General features: G+C 35.9%; 2 protein-coding genes and 2 long non-coding RNA genes across 9 annotated transcripts in view; 2 read left to right on the forward strand and 2 right to left on the reverse strand.

Moving 5' to 3' along the window:
- The first annotated feature begins 356 nt into the window (after positions 1–356).
- LOC311297925 (uncharacterized protein) lies at positions 357–3,528 on the forward strand. Of its 2 annotated transcripts, none has more exons than XM_084420403.1 (6): positions 357–551; positions 1,043–1,378; positions 1,566–1,895; positions 2,047–2,376; positions 2,561–2,845; positions 2,930–3,528. In XM_084420403.1, the coding sequence occupies exons 1-6, from the start codon at positions 365–367 to the stop codon at positions 3,079–3,081; spliced, it is 1,620 nt and encodes a 539-aa protein (XP_084276529.1). In that variant the 5' UTR covers positions 357–364; the 3' UTR covers positions 3,082–3,528. The 2 variants fall into 2 exon arrangements, with proteins under 2 accessions (XP_084276529.1, XP_084276530.1); XM_084420404.1 differs by having other exon boundaries at positions 1,055–1,378.
- Positions 2,902–5,267, reverse strand: LOC311297931. The gene is made up of 3 exons (XR_014628895.1): positions 5,127–5,267; positions 4,421–4,515; positions 2,902–3,040 (listed from the first exon to the last, which is right to left on the reverse strand). It is a non-coding gene; the product is annotated as an uncharacterized lncRNA (long non-coding RNA).
- An 85-nt stretch (positions 5,268–5,352) lies between these two features.
- Positions 5,353–24,047, forward strand: part of LOC311297927 (uncharacterized protein) — a 63,312-nt gene continuing 44,617 nt past the window's right edge. Inside the window, exons 1-5 of one of the 5 annotated variants that reach the window (XM_084420407.1) lie at positions 5,392–5,471; positions 18,423–18,740; positions 18,935–19,282; positions 19,443–19,769; positions 20,038–20,620. In XM_084420407.1, the coding sequence (XP_084276533.1) occupies positions 5,426–5,471; positions 18,423–18,740; positions 18,935–19,282; positions 19,443–19,769; positions 20,038–20,189 (1,191 nt within the window). In that variant the 5' untranslated portion in view covers positions 5,392–5,425 and the 3' untranslated portion in view covers positions 20,190–20,620. Of the gene's footprint in view, positions 5,472–6,538; positions 7,773–8,694; positions 10,587–18,422; positions 18,741–18,934; positions 19,283–19,442; positions 19,770–19,966; positions 20,623–24,047 lie in introns of those variants that run through there. The other 4 variants (XM_084420406.1, XM_084420409.1, XM_084420408.1 and 1 more) reach the window with 4 other exon arrangements.
- LOC311298990 lies at positions 22,201–22,588 on the reverse strand. The gene is made up of 3 exons (XR_014629023.1): positions 22,529–22,588; positions 22,369–22,428; positions 22,201–22,285 (listed from the first exon to the last, which is right to left on the reverse strand). It is a non-coding gene; the product is annotated as an uncharacterized lncRNA (long non-coding RNA).

Raw genomic sequence — 24,047 nt, forward strand, 5'->3', positions numbered from 1 at the left:
ACAATTAACTCATTGGCAATGTGAGCGTATGATTTACATTCATTAAACAACCAGTCTGTGTCTGACTTCCCTTAATTCACTCTCTGTGCTGATGCTCCCATACAGTAACATTACACATGAGAACAATTCATCCACTCTGTTCTTGAATCAATAACGCTTGCATGTGCAATAACTTTGGTTGATGCTTTCTTGTCAAAGTACGCAAACTGTTGCTTAAAGACACTTTTCACACGTTTATTTCTGTTGAAAATGATGTCATTGGTCTAGAGGAAGTTGAGGCCCACTGTAGCTCAAAGTGACCAAATTCGGAGCGTGAATTATCAGGAATAAAGAGCTAGATGGTCACATATATCAACACCTATAGATGTGCAGTTACATGAGATGTTGGTGGAGTTTCACTTCATTTCACTACAGAGCAGCTTCACATCAGCTCATCTGTCATTTTATTACTGAAGCAGTTTTGAAGAGTTTGTCTTTTCATATTTGTGGACTGAAAGCGCTGAAGATGTTTCACATTGTTTTCTTCTGTTTGTGTTTCTGGCGTCTGGATGGTGAGTTTTAAATATGTGTTTATGGCTTCAGTTCTTTCTCTTCTGGTACCATGTAATAAATTACTGGTTAAATTAGACAGAGAGGATTAACATTCACTGTTACAGGACAGTACTAACATTTACTAACATCTACTAAAGATATATGGATATACCAGTTTGCACACGCTGTGGTTCTCTTCTGTGTCTTTATTTGATTTTGTGAATGTTAGATAATCTAAAATAAGAAATCTACTGAAGACAGAAAAGAACCACAGAATGAGTTTATACAGCAACAGTAAATTCAATCTATAACTTGTTACAACATTAAAGTAAAAGTGTCTTTTTATTTAGTTATTGTACCATATGTAAATCTATTTCTTTTAATTCATCATCTTTTGTCTTTGTATTGCTGCAGAATATTATTAATATCACATTTAAATGTTTAAAAGTATTTCAGTGAAGCTTCATCAAACCAACATCAAGTGATTTTAAAGCTTTAATCTGTGAAAAAGTCTGTTCTTCAGGTGTGTTTGGTGATGGAGATGAATTTAAGCGTATGATGGAGGGAGATTCATTCACTCTAAACTCTGATCTTACTGAAATAAAGGATGATGATGTGATTCAGTGGAGGTTTGGATATTATGAAAACGCTTTAATAGCTGAAATCAATAAACGGGCCGACAGAATCGCTGTATATGATGATGTTCTTGATGGGAGATTCAGAGACAGACTGAAGCTGAACAATCAAACTGGATCTCTGACCATCACAAACATCACTGAAGAGACTGGAGATTATTCTCTACAGATCAACGGTGTGAGAAAGAGAAAGATCAATATTGGTTCCTATGGTGAGGTTAAACACATTTGTTTCACCTTTATTTAATGACAAAATTTGTATTAATCCATACACCATTTTGTTTCTTTATGTTGTTTTATGACATTTTAAATTATTTAGTAAAACATTATTAAGTGATTTCACAGTATTAATCTGACAAACCCTGGTTGTGTGTGTTCTGTGTGTGTTTTTGGCATCAGTATCAGTCACAGTGTCCGTGAAGGAGGGAGAATCAGTCACTCTAAACTCTGGTGTTACTGAAATAAAAAATAATAGTTTTATTCAGTGGATGTTTGGAAATGAAACAATTGTAATATCTGAAATCAATAAACGGGCCGACAGAATCGCTGTATATGATGATGTTCTTGATGGGAGATTCAGAGACAGACTGAAGCTGAACAATCAAACTGGATCTCTGACCATCACAAACATCACAACTGAACATGCTGGAGATTATCAACGACTCATAAATAAACATAGTGAAAATTCCTATACTTCGGCCAGTTATAAGTTCTTTCTCGCTGTCTTTGGTGAGTTAAATACTTGTTTTACCATTTTATGTTTTATTACCCAGATACAATTTTAATCCAAACACCATTTTGCTTTTTTTCTGTTTTTGTTTTATATTATTGTTAATTTGACATATCAATATTTAAACTCTGTTTCTGTTTGTTGATACAGTTGAAATATCAGTGACGGAGGGAGAATCACTCACTGTAAACTCTGATCTCACTGAAATGAAAGGTTATGAATGGATTCGGTGGATGTTTGGAGATGAAAATATTTTAATAGCTGAAATTAATGTAAAGGCCGACAGAATCACTTTATATGATGATTATCTTGATGGGAGATTCAGAGACAGACTGAAGCTGGACAATCAAACTGGATCTCTGACCATCACAAACATCACAACTGAACATGCTGGAGTTTATAAACTACAGATCAAAAGTACGAGAGAGATTTGGTTTTCAGAAAGTTTCTCATTAAAAGCTTTCAGAGTTTCTGTCTCTGGTGAGTAGAGATCATTTCTCATGTCCTTCAAATATTCTTGTTTTTTACTAATTATTTACATATTTATTAATTGTTGAATCATTTTATAGTTTGAGATGATAGATCATATACACACTGACTGAACCGTAAGAAGATTGTTGATTAGATTTGTTCTAATTGATCTTTTCTCTCTCATGTTTTCCAGCTCGTCTGCCTGTTCCTGTCATCAGCAGAGACTGTTCTTCATCTTCATCATCATCATCATGTTCATTGGTGTGTTCTGCTGTGAATGTGGGTCATGTGACTCTCTCCTGGTACAAAGGAAACAGTTTATTGTCCAGCATCAGTGTGTCTGATCTCAGCATGAGTCTCTCTCTCCCTCTGGAAGTGGAATATCAGGATAAAAACTCCTACATCTGTGTGCTGAACAATCCCATCAGCAACCAGACTCAACATCTCAACATCACTCAAGTCTGTCACACATGTTCAGGTACGGCTGATATTAGTTGATGTCAGCGCTGATATTAGCGTTTATTAACTGATCTGATCTCAGTTTGATGCTTTTATTCCTCAGACTCTGTCCACTGTTGTGGTCCTACTGAAGCTGTGATCCGATTGGTCCTCTCTGCTCTGGTGGGCGTGGCTACTGTCATTCTTCTGGTTTATGACATCAGATCCAGAAGAGCTGAAGGAGATCAAGCACATATTCACACATCAGAAACCTAATGGTGTCATTTCTCACATTACTATTTTTTGTCATTTATTAATCTTCCTTTATTTGTAATGGTTTTATATGCTGGCATTTACTGTATGTTTATTTACAGGAGGCTTATTTCCACCCTAGAACATAATTTGAGAACAAACAGCAACATATTTTCTCATTAACTCATTAGTGCTCAAAATGTTTGTTGTAAATGCTGATTATTATTATTTTTAACAATCTACTCATTCCTATTTGATTGGGGACTTTAAACATTACTCCAATCACACTTAAAGTCTCACATGTCTTGTATTGTTATTATTGTTCAGATCAGACGTCTCTAATACTGAAGCTCTTTTACAGACTAAACACATTTCTCTCAAAGACACAAATCTCACTTTACTACTGCTGTTCATCTGTCATCTGGATTTGTTTGCCTTTGTCAATAAAGTTTTTTTCAGTCTGAGGTTCAAGAGTCTCTCCATGTTTTATTAGATTTATTATGCCGAGAGCAGGAATACTAACCCTATGTATTTTAACAATTCTAGCACTTTACATTTCCAAACTAAATGTTTACATTATTGTTAAGGTAATTCTTCCATTAACTCTAAAATAATATTTAATTTTTTTAGTTTATATTTTTGCACTTCTGCGAGATTTTCTGAAACAAACCACAAATACATTATGTATTAATGTATCGAATAATAAACATTAAAGGATCAAATCTGGTTCATTATCATCAGGTGTCTACAATAATCAAACAATCATCACTCAATTAATTAACTAACTAACTCAATTCCCATATCACTGAGTGGTGTTCATTTAACACCGGGGATTTGCTGTGAGGTTTCCAAACAATGCCTTTGAATATACTTTAGTCATGGCCGGGAGGATCTCGACCAATTTCAGAGAGAATCCCACGACAAAAAGAGAACAACAGATTATATACTGTAGAATAAGTGTATGACAGTAGCCGCGTTTCCATTCCCCTTCAAATTGCACAAATTGGAATTCTTTATTAAACTCATAAAAGACTAAAGAATTAGGGGAATACTGGATTCTAAACCACTAATAAATGTGTAAATAAACCCCTTTGTGGTTACAGCCATTACACTATCACAATATGTGCAATTCCACTCCTCTGTTATGCTTCCCTCTTTCTTGATCCTTCAGCTTGTTACACAAGTCATGAGTTTCAATATATCCACAAACCTATAGACCGCTGTCTAGATGTTTCCTCTTGTTATTACAACACTAACTTTGGCCCAAGAGTTGGCAACATTTAGTTTTCAAAAGCATATAAATGTTAATCCGGCAAGGTAAAGCAATGTTAGCTGTGATTATTTATTCCTTCACATGCTTTACCTTAGATCAGTTTTGGTTCCTTCTTCCTCGTCTGCTTGAATATCTTCATTCATCTTCATTTATCTCTATTCTCTCATGTTTTCCAGCTCGTCTGCCTGTCATCAGGAAAATACAGAAAAGTGTAGAGATTGTGAAGATGGACAAGAAATGATAGATGATGTTACATTAAATATATATTGAATAATATTTAGTAAATAGACTAAAGCCAGTTGAACTTGGTTGGTGAGTTTCAAATGTGTTTTTATCACTTCAGTTGTTTCTGTTTTTGTACCGTTTAATAAATCACTGGTTAAATTACTCAGAGGATTAACGTTCACTTATTCTCATACAGAAATAATTAAACTCTGATTTTACTGTGAGATCAGGCTTGAGTTCAGGTGTTGTGCTGAATTCTGTGAATCTAGTTGAACGCTGTATTGCTAATTCTAATCTCAATCCTATAACCATAACCCTACAGGGTTGCATTATGGTTCTGGTCACATAATTCGGCACAACTCTTATTTAAGTAAACCTCTCTCTCTCTTTTTATTATTTAGTTGTTGATCCATATAAAACACTTTTTCTCCTTTTATCCAAGATATTTAGTGTTTGTAGTCAGGGCTTGATTTGAAGAAAAAAAGACAAAAAGCATCCCCAATATAAACCAAGTTTACAATTTTTGGATCAATGAATGCTTGCATATGCAATAACTTTGGTTGATGCTTACTTGTCATGGTAAGCAAACTGTTGCTGTAAGACACTTTTCACACATTTATTTCTGTTAAAAATTACACTTTTACAGTAAGTTGAGGCACACTGGTGCTTCAAAGTGACAAAGTTCAGAGAGTGAATTATCACTCGATGGTCACATGCATTAACACTTAAGGATGTGGTTATTTTAGATGTTGGTGGAGTTTCACTTCATTTTACTACAGAGCAGCTTCACATCAGATCATCTGTCATTTTATCACTGAAGCAGTTTTGAAGAGTTTGTCTTTTCATATTTGTGGACTGAAAGCGCTGAAGATGTTTCGCACTGTTTTCTTCTGTCTGTGTTTCTGGCGTCTGGATGGTGAGTTTTAAATATGACTTTGGTTGTTTCTCTTCTGGTACCATGTAATAAATTACAGGTTAAATTAGACAGAGAGGATTTAACAATAACTGTTATTCTCATATAGAAATAATTGAGCTGTGATTTTACTGAGATCAAGTTTGAATTCATGTCTAAACTCAGTTATTAGTGTAGGCAGAAATAGCGAGGGGTCAGGACCCGATCTCAGGGTTTCCCACCTAAACATATCAGTAAAAACCAAGCTGTGTATTGGAAATAATATAATAATATATACTCAAATAACTGTGTAAGTAAAGTAAATTTTAGTAAGTAAATTTTATTTATAAAGCACATTTCAACATAGCAGAGCTATCCAAAGTGCTGGACATAGTAAGAAAAATAAACTAAATAAAAGCACAGTAACATTGAACCACACAAAACAAACAGTAAAACAAGGATATTAAGTATCAAAACGCCAGAGAGTAGAGGTATGTTTTCAGTTTTGATTTAAAAATGTTAATGGAAGTGCAAGGCGGATGTCCAGAGGCAAGTAGTAAAACAGTACAAACGCAAATGAGATAAAATAAAAGTTTTAAGTTTTAAGAAACACTGAGTCCTCACTCCCTTCCCTCACAGTGCTCTGATCAGCAGACAAACATAATGATTCATGAGTGACAGGTTTTTAGTGCGATAAGAAATCAGATTTTGAACGTGTTTATCATGCAATTTATACGCAGAAATTAGTTTTTGTGTGCATATGATACTTACTTTATTGCGTGTAATAGGCTTACACACGCACCCAACAACAAGCATTAAGTGTTGTCTATAGCACTACTTGAACAGGATTGGTTTCTCAAATGATAAACCACTAATCCTAACCAAACGTATAATACATACGTACCCCACACCACTACTAAACCTACCCTAAACCTAACCATGCGTATCATATGCACATAAAAACTCATTTTCGCGTATAAATTGCACGATAAAGACAATGCGTATAAAGACGCATTTAGTGTGACCGGGTTGGTATATTCAAGTGATCACAATGCCAGGGTTTCCTAAATATAATATGATCTGTCCCATAGGCATTCGAGTTGAGGCTACAGGACCGGTGCGATCAGTGACAGAACCTAACTTCAGCTTCATTGCTGTTATGGTACATAATATACTGAAACTTCTTGACCCAGCAAACAAAATTCTTCAATCAGAAAACACTGATTTTCCCTCAGCTATTAAGTTTGTAATTTAAATGACGCAGCTGATTGCATTAAAAAAAATCGATCAGAGGAAGAGTTCAGTGAGCTTTGGAGAATTATCTGTGATCTGGTCCGAACCGAAATCAAACCAAACAAAAGACAACGCACAACGAGTGAGAACTTAAAGCATTTTGAACACAACATGAAGACAGTGACGAGACTTCATCATCTTTATTTCAGCACAGTTGATGCTGTGAGTGGAGAAATGTCTGAACGGTTTGGAGACTAACAATAAACTCATGCAAGCTCTCGCAGCCCTGGACTATGACGAGTGTTTTCTGGACAAAACCAAACTAAAACCACTGTTGAACATGACAGGTACGGAGCTCCCCTATCAGTGCTGTCATGTAACAGTGAATGTTAATCTTCTCTGGCTAATTTAACCAGTCATTTATTACATGTACCAGAAGAGAAACAACTGAAGCCATAAAAACACAATTAAAACTCACCATCCAGACGCCAGAAACACAAACAGAAGAAAACAGTGCGAAACATCTTCAGCGCTTTCAGTCCACAAATATGAAAAGACAAACTCTTCAAAACTGCTTCAGTGATAAAATGACAGATGATCTGATGTGAAGCTGCTCTGTAAAATAAAGTGAAACTCCACCAACATCTAACATAACCACATCCTTAAGTGTTAATGCATGTGACCATCTAGCACTTTATTAGCTCATTATTTCACGCTCTGAACTTTGTCACTTTGAGTTAAAGTGCATCTCAACTTCCTGTAAGGGTGGATTTCCTGCAGGGGTTCAGGCTGCAAGACTGCCGAATGATTAAAGAAACGTTGTCAGCAAGATGGTAGAAAACTGTACATTTCTTGTCTATTCGACCCACTGCTACTTATACCAACGACGGAAATAAGCACAGTTACAATAGCTTAATATTTGTGGAAGAGCGTTGCTATATAGAGTGATGATATTGTATTGCAATATGAAGCACTTCAAAGTCAATACCAAATCAAAACTAGTTAGCACATTATTTGTAATTGAAAAGGTTTAATGACAAAATATGGTTATGGTTACACTTAAAATAGTTACAAAATAGATGTATGAGATGATAACTTGCAGTATACCATTAATTACCCAGCATACAGGTGCTGGTCATAAAATTAGAATATCATCAAAAAGTTGATTTATTTCAAGAATTCAACTTAACAGGTGAAACTAATATAGTATATAGACTCATTACATGCAAAGTGAGATATTTCAAGCCTTTATTTGTTATAATTTTGATGATTATGGCTTATAGCTTATGAAACCCACGAAATCAAAATTAGAATATTACATGAAATCACACAGTAATTACACAGTGATACCATGGTCATTGAACCAGGTTTGGGTTCTTTTGGCAGTGTGGGCAGGTGCAAATCCTGCTGGAAAATGAAGGAAGCATGAAGTGCTCTGAACATGTCCTGGTAGACGGCTGCGTTGACTCTGGATTTAATAAAGCACAGTGGACCAAAGTCCTCTTTTCTGATGAGAGCTAATTTTGCATCTCATTTGGAAACCAAGGTCCCAGAGTCTGGAGGAAGAATGGAGAGGCACACAATCCAAGATGCTTGAAGTCCAGTGTGAAGTTTCCACAGTCTGTGTTGGTCATCGGCTGGTGTTGGTCCACTGTGCTGTCCACTCAACGCAGCCGTCTACCAGGACATGTTCAGAGCACTTCATGCTTCCTTCAGCAGACAAGCTTTATGGAGATGCTGACTTCATTTCCCAGCAGGATTTGCACCAGCCCACACTGCCAAAAGAACCAAAACCTGGTTCAATGACCATGGTATTACTGTGTAATTACTGTGTGATTTCATGTAATATTCTAATTTTCTGGGATTTTGATTTCGTGGGTTTCATAAGCTGTAAGCCATAATCATCAAAATGATAACAAATAAAGGCTTGAAATATCTCACTTTGCATGTAATAAGTCAATATAATATATTAGTTTCACCTGTTAAGTTGAATTCTTGAAATAAATCAGCTTTTTGATGATATTCTAATTTTATGACCAGCACCTGTATATGAAAGATGTTACCTGATGTGTGACAATTCATCGACCCCCAAAACATCTTGGCCTACAGACCTTGATCACTATCAGCCCCTCTGTGCCTTTAGGAACTCCAAATGGTCCTTGTGGTAGAAAGAAGGGGTAGAAAAACAAGCAAATGTCTTTGTTCGTTTCAAATATCTTGGATTATTTTCAATTCTATATGCACTTTGTTTCTTTCTTCCTTCCCAGTGTGCATGAGCATTCACAGCGGTAGGTCACACAAGTTTACATGCTGATTTAATAAGGGCTGTATTTCTTGTAACTGATTGTTTCATACGTTATACTGGTGTAATTGTAACTTTAACATGTTATGGGTCAGTTCATTTCTGTGGAAATTATGTCGTTGATCTAGAGGAAATTGAGGAGGACATGAGAAAATGACCAAATTCAGAGTTTGAAATAATGAGTTAAAAAGTGCACTGTAAAAAATGTTGCTGCCTTACATTTTTAAGTACAATCAACTTGGATGTTTAAATCATTCAACTTAAATTACATTACACTGACTAAAAAATGAGTTGAAAATTGCTTAACTTGAAATGAGTTAAACCAGTGTAAAAACATATGTTGTCAACTTATTGATCATTGCCTATTTTTTACAGTGTGGTCACATGCATCATCACTTATAGATGTGCAGTTATTTTAGATACAGGTGGAGATTCACTTCATTTTACTACAGAGCAGCTTCACATCAGATCATCTGTTATTTTAGTTTTTAAGAGTTTGTCTTTTCATATTTGTGGACTGAAAGCGCTGAAGATGTTTCACACTGTTTTCTTCTGTCTGTGTTTCTGGCGTCTGGATGGTGAGTTTTAAATCTGCACACACACTGCCAACACATATTTATGTCCAAATACAATGTAAAAGTGGATTTTGCATAATAGGTGCCCTTTAATTCACTCTCTGTGCTGATGCTTCTTCAACAGTAACATTACATATGAGAACGATTCATCCACTCAGTTCTTGAATCAATAACACTTGCATGTGCAATGACTTTGGTTGATGCTTTCTTGTCAAAGTAAGCAAGGGTTCAGCTTAAGCCAACTTCTGTTTTAAAGCTCTTAAACTTATGTGTTTCTCTGGCCTCGACCACATCATGAACCCTTTCAGCGGTCGGCTCAATCCTCTTTCTGAAACCAGCATCCCCATGAACTTCATATTGTGTTAATGTTGAGTGTCAATCCACAGTATACGAGCCTCTGCTAAACTGCATGTAGTCTCTTAAATGATTACACACCTCACCTTGTTGTTGTGTGATTTAATAAGGCAGACTCTCGCTAATGTGGTGTTTATGTGGAACGTTGGAATCCATAGCGGTTGAATATTAATTAATAACTCTTCCATCTCCATAAAGCCATTAGAGAAACACTGAAATCAGTCTGAGAGGAGAAACAATCTAGACATTTAATAAGAAATGAACATGTTAGAGGAGCGAGCAGAGCCAAACACTCGCAGCATCTCATGACAAGATCAAACTGTTGCTTTTAGCTATATTTAGCATGTTATGGGTCAGTTCATTTCTGTGGAAAATGATGTCATTGATCTAGAGGAAGTTGAGGTGTACTGGAGCTCAAAGTGACAAAGTTCAGAGCGTGAAATTATGAGCTTATATACTGTTAGATGTTCACATGCATCAACACTTAAGGATGTGGTTATTTTAGATGTTGGTGGAGTTTCACTTTATTTTACTACAGAGCAGCTTCACATCAGATCATCTGTCATTTTATCACTGAAGCAGTTTTGAAGAGTTTGTCTTTTCATATTTGTGGACTGAAAGCGCTGAAGATGTTTCACATCGTTTTCTTCTGTCTGTGTTTCTGGCGTCTGGATGGTGAGTTTTAAATATGTCTTTGGTTGTTTCTCTTCTGGTACCATGTAATAAATTACAGGTTAAATTAGACAGAGAGGATTTAACAATAACTGTTATTCTCATATAATAATAAGAAATAATTGAGCTGTGATTTTACTGTGAGATCAAGTTTGAATTCAGGTCTAAACTCAGTTATTAGCGTAGGCAGAAATAGCGGGGGTCAGGACCCGATCTCAGGGTTTCCCCCCTAAACATATCAGTAAAAACCAAGCTGTGTATTGGAAATAATCTAATAATATATACTCAAATAACTGTGTAAGTAGTAAAACAATACAAACACAAATGAGGTAAAACAAAAAGTTCAGAAACATTGAGTCCTCACTCCCTTCCCTCACAGTGCTTTGATCAGCAGACAAACATAATGATTCATGAGTGACGGGTTAAAGGCGCGATAAGAAATCCGATTTTGAACGTGTTTATCGTGCAATTTATACGCGAAAATTCATTTTTACGTGCATATGATACACACTTTATTGTGTGTAATAGGCTTACACACGCACCTAACAACAAGCATTAAGTGTTGTCTATAGCACTACTTGAACAGGATTGGTTTCTCAGATAAACCACTAATCCTAACCAAACGTATAATACATACGTACCCCACACCACTACTAAACCTACCCTAAACCTAACCATGCGTATCATATGCACATAAAAACTCATTTTCGCGTGTAAATTGCACGATAAAGACAATGCGTGCTATAGAGACACATTTAGTGTGGCCGGGTTGGTATATTCAAGTGATCACAATGCCAGGGTTTCCTAAATATAAGTTACACGGTAAAGAGTGGGAGAGTCTCTAACTCTCTAAACGTGAATTACACCTGTGGAGGGAGATGACGAAGGCTCTTAGTTCATATAATTGTAACTCTAATAAATACAACTCACTGTTTGTTCACAGTTGAAATCAAAACTGAATATGAAACTATATGATCCTGTCCTGCATCAGGACATCTTTTACACTTCTGTCTGAAGTCAAACTGCAACACGAAGGAAAGCGCATTATTGCTGTTAATTCTTTGTAGACAGTTTTGACTGTCGTTGTGTCTGAACAAGCGTGAAATACCTGCTAATTTTGTTGCTTATTCAGGTTCACTTTTTGCATTATTCTGACTGTTGACATTGAAAATGTTCCATGTGTTTTTCCGAGGGTATCGGTTAATTTCTTGATTGCCATTTTGACAGTGTCTGTCTGGGCATTTTAGTCATATCTGCTCACATTTCTTTCATTTTTGCCATAGTTTTCCTGGAGAATTTATACATTTTTATATTATTTTATCATCATAACTTTGTTTTAATGAGTTAAACAAAATCATTATCAACCTTAATTGGCACGGCAGTAAACTTCTATAACATTATTTTTATCTGGAGAACCCACAGGGTCAAATTTGGCTGCTGTTAATTGCTGCTACCCAAAATAAATAAATAAAATAAAAAATTCAAATTTAACTTCAAAAGCCCAGAATGCCACTTCTGGCCCCTGCATAGAGAAACCTAGTGGATGAATATTGAACTCACAAGTGCCAGAATGGTAGTAACAAGATGGCTGACCACATGCTGTTTTGTTGAGCTGGAAACCTACCCAAACAAAATCGCCTTCTCAGCAAACCAGCAGTTGGTAAAATTGTGTATTTTTTGTTCATCTATTTAGTATTAGCTTGCAGAATGCCTAGAAGTACGTTTTATATTCTTTTTGGATAAATTAGCGACTCTGAGCTAGTTCAAAAAACGATGGGCCAAAAATGATCGTCTGGGTGTATGGGTTAAAAAAATGTCGGGTCAAAAATGACCCTTTGGTTCTTTGAGTGACTTTGATGGAGAATGGTGACAGTCCTGTACTTGGCTAAAGCCTTGAAATAATTTCATTTGTTTAATATTTTACTAAGTTACCTCAGTAGTACAGGGCCAATAAGACTAATAAAGTAGTATATATTTTCAGGGATTATGGGCGCTCCCTTTTCAGGACAGGGAAAGCAACAGAGAAATGTCACTGTTAGACAAGTATTGGAGCAACTTGAAGCTGGTGATAGTGGCTTTGGCCCTGAATTGGACAGCGATAGCGATTCTGATGAATTGTTTCAACCGCATGAAAGTGATGGTGGTGAATCTTCTGCCCAAGACAGTGACTCGTCCAATGACTCGTCCAGGGATGAAGATGTGCCGTTTGCCGAGACTGCTAGCCCACAGATGGAGCAAATCGTGCCGCAAAAACTTACAGTTGGCGAAAGAAAGGCTTTGAGTTGCCTGACGTGAACTTTCAAATAGTCTGCATTGACAGTGTTTGTTATTGTGATTCTTTGAAATATGCCGAAAGCCCAATGGGTCAAATTTGGCCCTAATCCTAAATTAGGGAATAAAGGGTTAAAATTGAAAAAGTGGATATTTTGGTGTTCAGTGAACTTATAGCAGTAATTTAATGCATAGTTCATAGTAATTTTCCAAAGAAGAAAAGGGTTCTTGGGTTCTCCAGGGTTAAAGTTTTGGGTGTTTTTTTGTTGGGCTTTTGGGCTGGAAATTGTTCTCCCGATCTGGGAACGCTGCCGGTGGAGTGAACAAAGTTCTTCAGTCAAGGCTATTTTATTCACTTTAAACATCAGATGAAGTGATTATTTTCTCATTAATACAGACGATGCTGAGTAATTTATAAATTAGTCATGATAAAAAAGAAAATGATAACAGATCTGTTATGTTAGCGATTATAGCGTTAGCTTGTTTAATATTATAGTTTATTGGATACAACTACAACTAGCAAGGCGAACAAACAGCGCTGTTTTCAGTTGTTTTCTTATGTGAACATGCGCCAATGCCCTGACAATTTTCAGACTTAAAAATGTTTAAAGTCTACGAGCCTCTGCATGTTGTCTCTGATCAAGTGTCTCTTGGTTTGGAGCAAGTATAATAATATCATCAGAGATATTCCCTCAGTACGAGCGCTGATGAAACTTCATGTTGATTTTGCTCACTGTTAGAATAGGGAGCTCGTCTGGAGCTGGAATTGGATTCTGGTCTCAAATTATTGCTTTATTTGCCAGCCTTGAATCCAAGCATTTGCTCACAATGGCATCTCATAACTGATTATCTTAGTGTGGTGAAGTGCCGGTTACAGATAGCACCGCCCCATGATTAACAGAGCGAGTAGGCTATATAAAGAGCATTCCTAGGTTAGCAGGATATCACGTTATTATTGCGCCATTTGGGCGTCATGGTTGCCGGTACTCCACCGCTCTGTGTTTGAGGTAGGTGTTTGTTTGTCATGGCTACGGTTGGGCGTCTATATTGTTTGTTCACTAACCTTTCTGCTCAGCTGGTGTCTGTTTGTGGGTACTTATTGTACTGCTTAAGAGGTTGGTTCTCCTGCGTTGCTGCTTTAGTCCCAGTTTGGAAAGAAAATCGATTGCATGCACAGCGTGGAGTGCTGTTGGTGGCTGCTGCTCTTTTGCTCGGTATGTTAATTGTATTGTTCGTGTGCGTGGGACTATTGAGTTTATTTGGTGTATTTATGACGAATTATTTTTCTGTTTAGTCAATTGTATGAGGGATTGGTTTGCCGGATGTTTGACAGGAAGTCCTGCCTGTCGGTATGTAAACCCATAGACATAATAAATACATAGACGCCCTATTGGCCGCTGGATTGTACGTCAACGGCGCCGCCATACTGCGGAGGGCAACTTTCCCATACCTCTCATAACGAGAATTGAGAAAAATGGCTATTTCGTGTGCTGCTTGGGGCTTTACAAATCGCCACATAATTGAAAACAGGTCTCAGGGAATTACCTTTCACAAGCAAAACTGAAAATTTGTTTCTGGTTGTATTTCATTTACTATTTTTATTTTCAGAGGAGAAAGGCCGCGAAATTTAAAAATACTACTATTGTGTCACGACATGTAGTTTTAAGAGTTTTTCAGTCGACAATGTAGTTGTTTAAAGCTCAAATCTGTGGTTTATTTATAAAGATAGCACCTATTTAAAAATGTTATCTGATGTTGTGAGATCCAGCGATCACCGGGCGTTCAGCGCTCATGTACCCCGCCGAGAACAGCCTTACCTCGGCTAGTGCTTCTGACGTTCGCTGCTGGATCTGATGTCTTTAGTCTAGTGGTTAAACGTGAGAATAATTCGTCTTGTGTATATCTAACGAGCGATCTTTGGTCTCATTAATCTATAATTTGTTCCCTGGCAAATCGTTTTGGCTGAGGGCAAAGTGAAGTTTCATAACTTTATATATTTAGGGTATTTAACTTTAACGTTAGCCTGCTGTATGTTTGACTGAATCGTTTACTTTATTTCTTGACTTGTACAGCTTCTTATACCTTTTAAAAACTGAAATTTAACAAAAATAGACAGGGTTGCATCATTTTATTTTATATAGCCTATGTAAGAATATTTTAAAATATATAAATTTACATTATTTATTATTGTTATTATAATAATATACCACTTGCGATTATCAATCTATTATAGTAAATGCTGTTAAATGATTGTACTATTCATAGTAACTATTTAACTTATTATTTTTTATTTTATTATTTGCTGTATAGTGCTTGTTTATTTTATTGACTTAACTATTTACTATTAGCCAACTTCTCACTTTATCTTATATTTACTATTTGCATTGCACTGTAGTTGTACCATATCATATGTATTACCATAAAGGATCCATCAGTTATCTTTGTTATTGCTAAAATCGGGTCAATGACAGAATATGCTTTTTCCACAATAAGAAAACTTTATTTAATTTAATGTGAAAATTAAATTATAAGTATGGGGGTCTTCACAATTCTTATCCAAGAATAAAAAGCCAAAAACATGACAAGCCTGAACTTTGGCCATTCCTCATTAAAAAGTGAGAAATCGGAATTCACTGAAATCGGTTGATAAATAAACTTTTTTTGTTGTTTTTTTATCCAGAAAAACCGCAGCTCACCTGTTTACTTGCATTTGATTACAGGCAGGCTTGCCCTGCGCAAAATGGCGGACGCGTTGACGTATCGCAGCAACGTTCCAAAGCGGCCAATAGGGCGTCTATGTATTTATTATGTCTATGTGTAAACCCACTCATGTTTCTATCATGTGGCCACTTTTAAGAGAAAGTATGTCAGCTAACCTTGTTTCTTGTGTATTTTAGGCCTGTAAATTGAGCGTTTAATCGGGACATGGCGTAGTCTCGACGCTCATTTTTTGGTTGTGTTTTTTTTTCTCTTGCTTTGTTTTGCCTTTTGTTTTGCTTTGGTTTTGACTTGTTTTCCTTTTTTTTTTAGTGTTGGTCAGCTCATAATATGAGCTATATGATTTCTTTAATCTAATTTGTTATCCTTCTCATAATTCTGATTTATTAATATTTTTTTGGAATAGTCTTCCTTGGCTTATTTTTTTTTGTTTTTTGGTTTTTTGGTTTTTTTTTGGCTTACATTAGAGTTGGAGCCTCAGATTACTTTGTTATCTGTTCTGTGCTTTTGTTGCCATTTCTGGTAAGCGACATTTACTTTATTTCAGTGTTTATTTTTGTCAATTGATTATTGTTGTGAGCAGTCACAATTAATGTGGTTGTTTCTCGTGTATTTATATTTTGTTTATTTTTGTCAATTGTTTATTGTTGTGAGCAGTCACAATTAATGTGGTTGTTTCTCATGTATTTATATTTTGTTTATTTTTGTTTATGTTTATTTTATTATTAATTGTTTAGGTGTTTTTTTCTTTTCTTTTCTTTTGTTTCAGGAGCAGAGGTGACCCAGAGCGGGCAGGTTAGCTATCCCTGAAGGGTGCATGTAGACTTTCCTTTTCCAAGAGTGTGAGGTGTAGGTTTTCTTGCAGTGTATTTCACTGGAGTGTGTGCTTTTGAGATTTGGTGCACGGGTTACGGCTGATTTGAAGCCCACTGCTTAGCCTGCCCTACTACTGGTGCACCCCAGCTCAGTGGCGAGAGTTTGCTTTTTGTTGCTGTTTCTATGCTTGACCAATTTGCTCATATGTAAATCAGTGACATTGTTTGCCACCACTAGTGCTTTACTGTTACCAGTGGTCTTTTAAATTATTTATGATCACTTAATAAAGATCTATTTTGTACATATCCACGCCTCAGTATTTTGTGATTGTGGGAAGGAGATCGAACTTGTGTGCCCTTAATTGGTGTTCCCCAGCTAGTTTAATGCTGGGGTGGCGTAGTTACTTAGCCTGGGTTTCCCCATACTGCCTTGCTCGCAGCGCGATTTTATTCACGCTGCTAGGCAGTCTGGATACCATGGACCAAATTTTCCCCTGAAAAAGGGAACCAATCATAGAACGGGGAGGGAGCAGCAAGACGATGATGACACCGAAGCAGTTTGTTTATATCTATGGATCCAACATGGCATCAGACTCGACATTATCTTCTACCCTCATGTTTATCTTGCACAAACAGTAATATTCGCTAAACGCCATCGTGTACAAATAAATCTTTGACCCATCGTCTTTTTCCTTGTCGACATTTCTGTCACTCTACATACGTCATCTGGTATAATTGAAGCAATTGGCTATGAGCTACATACAGGCGCATTTGATAGACATTCATAGCGCCCAATAAACGGCTCTGGGCATTCGTAAACCACGCCTCAAATACGAGAAAATGAACACGTGGTTCCCAGACCAAGTCTCAAATGAGACTTGGTCTGACGTTAGCCAGGCTACTAGTTACTTGCTATTGCTCTGTAAATGAGAGCGCATAGTGGATGAATCCATAGTGGATGAATATTAATCATATGAAAATATCAAAGAACACTTTAACACTTTTAACACGTCATGGGTCAGTGTTTACTATGCTTGAAAATGACAAGAAGTTGAGGCGCACTGGAGCTCAAAGTGATAAAGGTCAGAGTGTGAATTATCAGGAATAAAGAGCTAGATGTTCATGCATTAACACTTATAGATGTGCAGTTATTTTAGATGTTGGTGGAGTTTCACTTCATTTCACTACAGAGCAGCTTCACATCAGATCATCTGTTATTTTATTACTGAAGCAGTTTTGAAGAGTTTGTCTTTTCATATTTGTGGACTGAAAGCACTGAAGATGTTTTGGATTGTTTTCTTCTGTCTGTGTTTCTATATGTTTTATGGCTTCAGTTCTGGTACCATGTAAGATTAACATTCACTGTTACAGGACAGCACTAACATTGACTAACATCTACTAAAGATATATGGATATACCAGTTTGCACACGCTGTGCTTCTTTTCTGTGTCTTTATTCAGTTTCGTAAATGTTAGTTAATCCTCAATAACGTTTAAGAAATCTACTAAAGACAGAAAACCACAGCATGAGTTTATACAGCAACAGTAAATTCGGTACTTGTTACAACATTAAAGTAAAAGTGTGTTTTTATTTAGTTTTTGTATCATATATAAATCTTTTTCTACTCTATTTCACTTGTCATATTTTGTCTTTGTATTGCTGCAGAATATTATTAACATCACATTTAAATGATTTAAAGTATTTCAATGAAGCTTCATCAAACCAACATCAAGTGATTTTAAAGGGATAGTTCACCCAAAAATGAAAATTCTGTCATCATCTGAACGAAGATATAAAAAAATATCTTCTAGGAAAAAAAAATAGTAGGAAAAAAAAAAATACTATGGAAGTCAGTGGGGTCCATCAACTGTTTGGTTACCGACATTTTTCAAAATATCTTCTTTTGTGTTCAGCAGAAAAAAGAAATTCATACAGGTTTGAAACAACTTGAGGGTGAGTAAATGATGACAGAATTTTCATTTTTGGGTGAACTATCCCTTTAAAGCTTTAATCTGTGAAAAACTCTGTTCTTCAGGTGTGTTTGGTGATGAAGATGAAAAGCTAATGATGGAGGGAGAATCATTCACTCTAAACTCTGATCTTACTGAAATAAAGGATGATGATGTGATTCAGTGGAGGTTTGGAGATGAAGACACTTTAATAGCTGAAATCAATAAACGGGCCGACAGAATCGCTGTATATGATGATGTTCTTGATGGGAGATTAAGAGACAGACTGAAGCTGAACAATCAAACTGGATCTCTGACCATCACAAACATCACTGAAAAGATGGGATCTTATTCTCTACAGATCAACGGTGTGAGAAAAAGAAAGATCAATATTGGTTCCTATGGTGAGGTTAAACACATTTGTTTCACCTTTATTTAATGACAACATTTCAATTAATTCATACACCATTTTGTTTCTTTTTGTTTATTATATTGTTTATTGCAAACTGACATTTTAAACTATTTAGTAAAACATTATTAAGTGATTTCACAGTATTAATCTGACAAACCCTGTTTGTGTGTGTTTTTGGTTTTACAGCAGGGACGTCAATGTCAGTGACGGAGGGAGAATCAGTCACTCTAAACTCACATCTTACTGATTACTCCACTCTAAAGTCTGGTGTTACTGAAATAAAGGATGATGATGTGATTGAGTGGATGTTTGGAGATGAAGAGACTTTAATAGCTGAAATCAATAAACGGACCGACAGAATCGCTGTATATGATGATGTTCTTGATGGGAGATTCAGAGACAGACTGAAGCTGAACATACGATCTGCATCTCTGACCATCATAAACATCACAACTGAACATGCTGGAGTTTATATCCCAAAGTTGTTACGAAGGCTGTATGGTTCGATCAGTTGTGTCTTTCTCGCAGTCTTTGGTAGGTTAAATATTTGTTTTACCATTTTATGTTTTAATCAAATGAAATTAATCCAAACACCATTTTGCTTCATTTCTGTGTTTCGTTTTATATTATTGTTAATTTGACATATCAATATCAATATCTCTGATACAAACTCTGTTTCTGTTTGTTGATACAGTTGAAATATCAGTGAAGGAGGGAGAATCACTCACTGTAAACTCTGATCTCACTGAAATAAAGGATTATGATTGGATTCGGTGGATGTTTGGAGATGAAAATATTTTAATAGCTGAAATTAATGTAAAGGCCGACAGAATCACTGTATATGATGATTATCTTGGGAGATTCAGAGACAGACTGAAGCTGGACAATCAAACTGGATCTCTGACCATCACAAACATCACAACTGAACATGCTGGACTTTATAAACTACAGACCAGAAGTATGAGAAAGGGTTGGCTTTCAAAAAGTAACAAATTAAAAGCTTTCAGAGTTTCTGTCTCTGGTGAGTAGAGATCATTTCTCATGTCCTTCCAAAATTCTTGTTTTTAACCAATTATTTACATATTTATTAATTGTTGAATCACTTTATAGTTTGAGATGATAGATCATATAAACACTGACTCAACCAAAAAGAACCAAAAATAAGATTGTTGATTAGATTTGTTTGTATTTATCTTTTCTCTCTCTCATGTTTTCCAGCTCGTCTGCCTGTTCCTGATATTAGCGTTTATGAACTGATCTGATCTCAGTTTGATGCTTTTATTCCTCAGACTCTGTCCACTGTTGTGGTCCTACTGAAGCTGTGATCCGATTGGTCCTCTCTGCTCTGGTGGGCGTGGCTACTGTCATTATTCTGGTTTATGACATCAGATCCAGAAGAGCTGAACGAGATCAAGCACATATTCACACATCAGAAACCTAATGGTGTCATTTCTCATATTACTATTTTTTGTCATTTATTAATCTTCATTTATTTGTAATGGCTTTATATGCTGGCATTTACTGTATGTTTATTTTCAGGAGGCTTATTTCCACCCTAGAACATAATTTGAGAACAAACAGCAACATATTTTCTCATTTGTGCTCAAAGTTTGTCATTGTAAATACTGTTTTGTTTTTTACTGATCTAGAAATTCATATTTGATTGGGGAATTTAAAAATGACTTCCAATCACACTTAAAGTCTCACATGTCTCGTATTGTTATTATTGTTCAGATCAGACGTCTCTAATACTGAAGCTCTTTTACAGACTAAACACACATTTCTCTCAAAGACACAGATCTCACTTTACTACTGCTGTTCATCTGTCATCTGGATTTGCCTGCCTTTGTCAATAAAGTTTTTGATAGATTTTTTGATTGTTTTTGATTAGTAAATCAAAAGGGGCTTTTTAAATTAATTTATACATCCAAAAGATAAATCAATTTAAGTGCTGGTTTTTAACAAATCTTTAAGATTTGCACAAGAGTTTAACCTCATTCATCCACTGGATAAAGTTTAGATTTAGATTTAAACCATCTGCACTTATGAATGAACAACTTTAAGACATAACAAGAAATGAATAACAAACTCAAACTCTTTGTTTTCCAGAAAAATACCAAACCTAATCACATTTCCGCTCTAAATTTTCAATATTTGCTTCACAATTTTTCTGAAGTTCACCTCCTTAGCTTTAGGAGGGAGAGGAAAAGACTCATGGAAAAGAATATTTTTTCCTGATTGCATGTATTCCCGTCTAATACACTGTTAGACTTTTCAAGGGTTTTTTACAGTAACTTACTGGCAACACTGTTGCCAGTAAGTTACTGTAATTAAGAGTTACAGTACCAAACCGTATTTCAGTTGTGTGTAATACAGTGCATTACTGTAAAAACGAAGCGAATGTTTAGAGACAACATTTTTTGTGTTAATTTTAACTCATTCATTGTGTTAATGATTTTAACAAAGTAAATATGTCAGAGAGGTTAGCACAAAGATGTGTAAACGTGTTAAATTAACACATTATGTGTTGTCCTTCACTGCAAACATTTTTGCAAACATACATAAAACCATAAACAAAACATTAGCATTTGACTAAATGAATGTAGAGTCATTGGTTGTTTAGCTTATACAAGTATTATAATGAAATATCAACCATTACATTCATAAAACTGCAGAATATAAATACATTTTTAAGCAGTCAAAAAGGAAATGTCCAACACAGGACAAAACACAGTTCTTTTCACAATACAAGACACATAACCCCACCTTAAAAATAATTTCACTTATTTCCAAATAAGTGTATTCATGTACACTGGTGGCCAAAAGAAGTATTTAAAGGGATAGTTCACTTTGAAATAAAATTTTGGTATGTTTTAGCTAAGTGTCTTAATGTTTTTGAAAGAAGTCTCTTTGATGCTCAAGAAACATTTCTTATTATATTATTATCAATGTCTGACTGTCTTCTCCATCTTTTCTACAGCATAGGAGTAAAAATCATCATCAAAATAATCTTTAAAAAGCCAACACAATGTTTTTGTCCACCTTTGAGAATAAATCAACTTCTCCAAAGATTGGTTCCTGTTCAGAACTTGATTGACAACATCAGAGTGTTCCCTGGTCTGCATGCGTGCCCACAAACACAATGTGCTCAGTCCTTCAGAGGAGATCCCAGTTCCAAAACTATATGAGAGAGAGAGAGAGAGAGAGAGAGAGAGAGAGAGAGAGAGAGAGAGAGAGAGAGAGAGAGAGAGAGAGAGAGAGAGAGAGAGAGAGAGAGAATATTAGTGTCACATTATTTTTAACCTCATTTTTTGTTAATTTTTATTATTATTTTCACAAAAACTTAAGAATATATATTGGTAAACAGCTTTTGTCAATAAATAGCATACAAAAGAACTAGCCTAAATTAAATTATGCCAGATTCAATTTTAATACTTACAAATCATAAATTCTGTCCAAAAATGCTGAGATCCATAGAAAGAACGACTGAAATCGATGATTTTAGCCCATTTCAGCTTGTCTGCAGTGAAGGAGTACCTGTTTGAGACAAATACACTGTAAGACACATGCAAGAAATCACTGTGTGATGATCGTTCTCCTTCCTACAGTAGTTAACCCACCTGTGCGCTGATATTAGGACCTTCCTAGTCAGGTGGGACTGCAATGGTAGAGTCTTCTGGCTAATAAAATATCTAAATAATGCAAAAATATAAACTTAAGTTGTTTAGAATGCTAGATTTGGTATGAATGAATTAGTTAGAGTTTTACTGCAGTGCTTACCTGGATACATTTAATCTGGTGAGACTGAACAAAGACAATGGTCCATCTTCTGATTGGTTCATTTGCTGTGTAATTAAGTTAGACATAATGCAAAGGTCACTTATTTGATATAAAGTTAGCCAATTTTATAAGATATTGTAAGCTACCTAGTCTGCACCAGTGGCTCAAAAGCAATTTTCACATAGCGTATTGCTAATCATTTCAGCAAACTTATCTCAAAAGATATCACAAATGGGCTGGCTTACCTCTGGAATCTTGCTAGGTCACTGGCGCGAATTGGCGCTTTGTTGCAGTTGCCTTTAAACACAAAAATGGAAGTAAATATTAAATTCCATTTAAAAAAAAAAACCTATATGGTATAGTTTGCAAACTAATGCTAAAACTATAAAGGTTCTCATCAGTAGGCCAACATTAGGCTATAAACAGAATTTCACATTAGTTTATTCACATTTATTGTTAATGTAAACGCGTTGCTCGTTGGCATATTTTAACTCGACAATTCAATAATCTAACAAAGTGTGTAAAATGAAACGTTAGCTCAGTTTACCATGGTAAAGTTCGTTACCACCATGTTGACGACGAGTAACTTTAGGCTAACGTTAACGTTATAACATAGGTTAAACTGGGCACAATCCTGTCAGCACACACAGAATGTTTTTTCTTTTTTTTTACCTTGCTTGCTGATCTCTCTCTCTCGGTGAAGTGAATTCCGTCTCTTCCACGGGCCAGACACGAACGTTGCGATCCAACAAAAGACAGACCCCAGTGATATTACCTACACTGGATGCTCTGACGCGACACGACAAATAATATTGTAGAGATGTGCCACGGCCGTTATATTTCTGACGTAGTCCGATACGAATCCAAGCGCTCGCGCTATTTCTGACAAGGGATACACAGGTTTGCATTTAAAGGTCCGGTCGCTTCAATGTGTCCAATATAGACAGCCTCTGGCTATTATAGCGTTGTAGACACGCGGTGTAAGGCAAAAATTAGGAAATAAAAAGCACGGTGGAATGGTGCCAGCCAGAGAGGCAGTTACGTCAAATACAGTAGTATACAGCAAATTTAAAAAATACAGTAAGTCTCTGTATGTGGTGTTAGACGTCACAGAAAATTCCCATGATGCAATGGGAATCACAGTTATTTACTGTAAAGAGAAATAGCAGTATAATACTGGGGGATTTAAAGTAAATAACTGTAGAAATTACAGAAAAGTCTAACACTATAGTGTTTGTGTAATAAGCCTGTAAAATAACATTTCTAATGACTCTGTTTGTACATTTTAAAATCACAAAAATCACAACCTCTTTGAGTAAAATGTCTTCTTTAACCATTAATATTAAAGGCACTGGAATGGCTCTGATTATTATATTGTAAATATTAATAGTACACTGCAGTTCTCACAAAAACCATATTGCCACTCCTCCAGAACGGCTAGAACCATAACTGAAAAACATCTCATCACCCCATTGATTAGTCCAGAAAGAGGAATCCAAATGAGCTTTCTGCCCAGGGA

This window comes from Rutilus rutilus, assembly GCF_951802725.1.
Source record: "Rutilus rutilus genome assembly, chromosome: 10".
NCBI lineage: Eukaryota > Metazoa > Chordata > Actinopteri > Cypriniformes > Leuciscidae > Rutilus > Rutilus rutilus.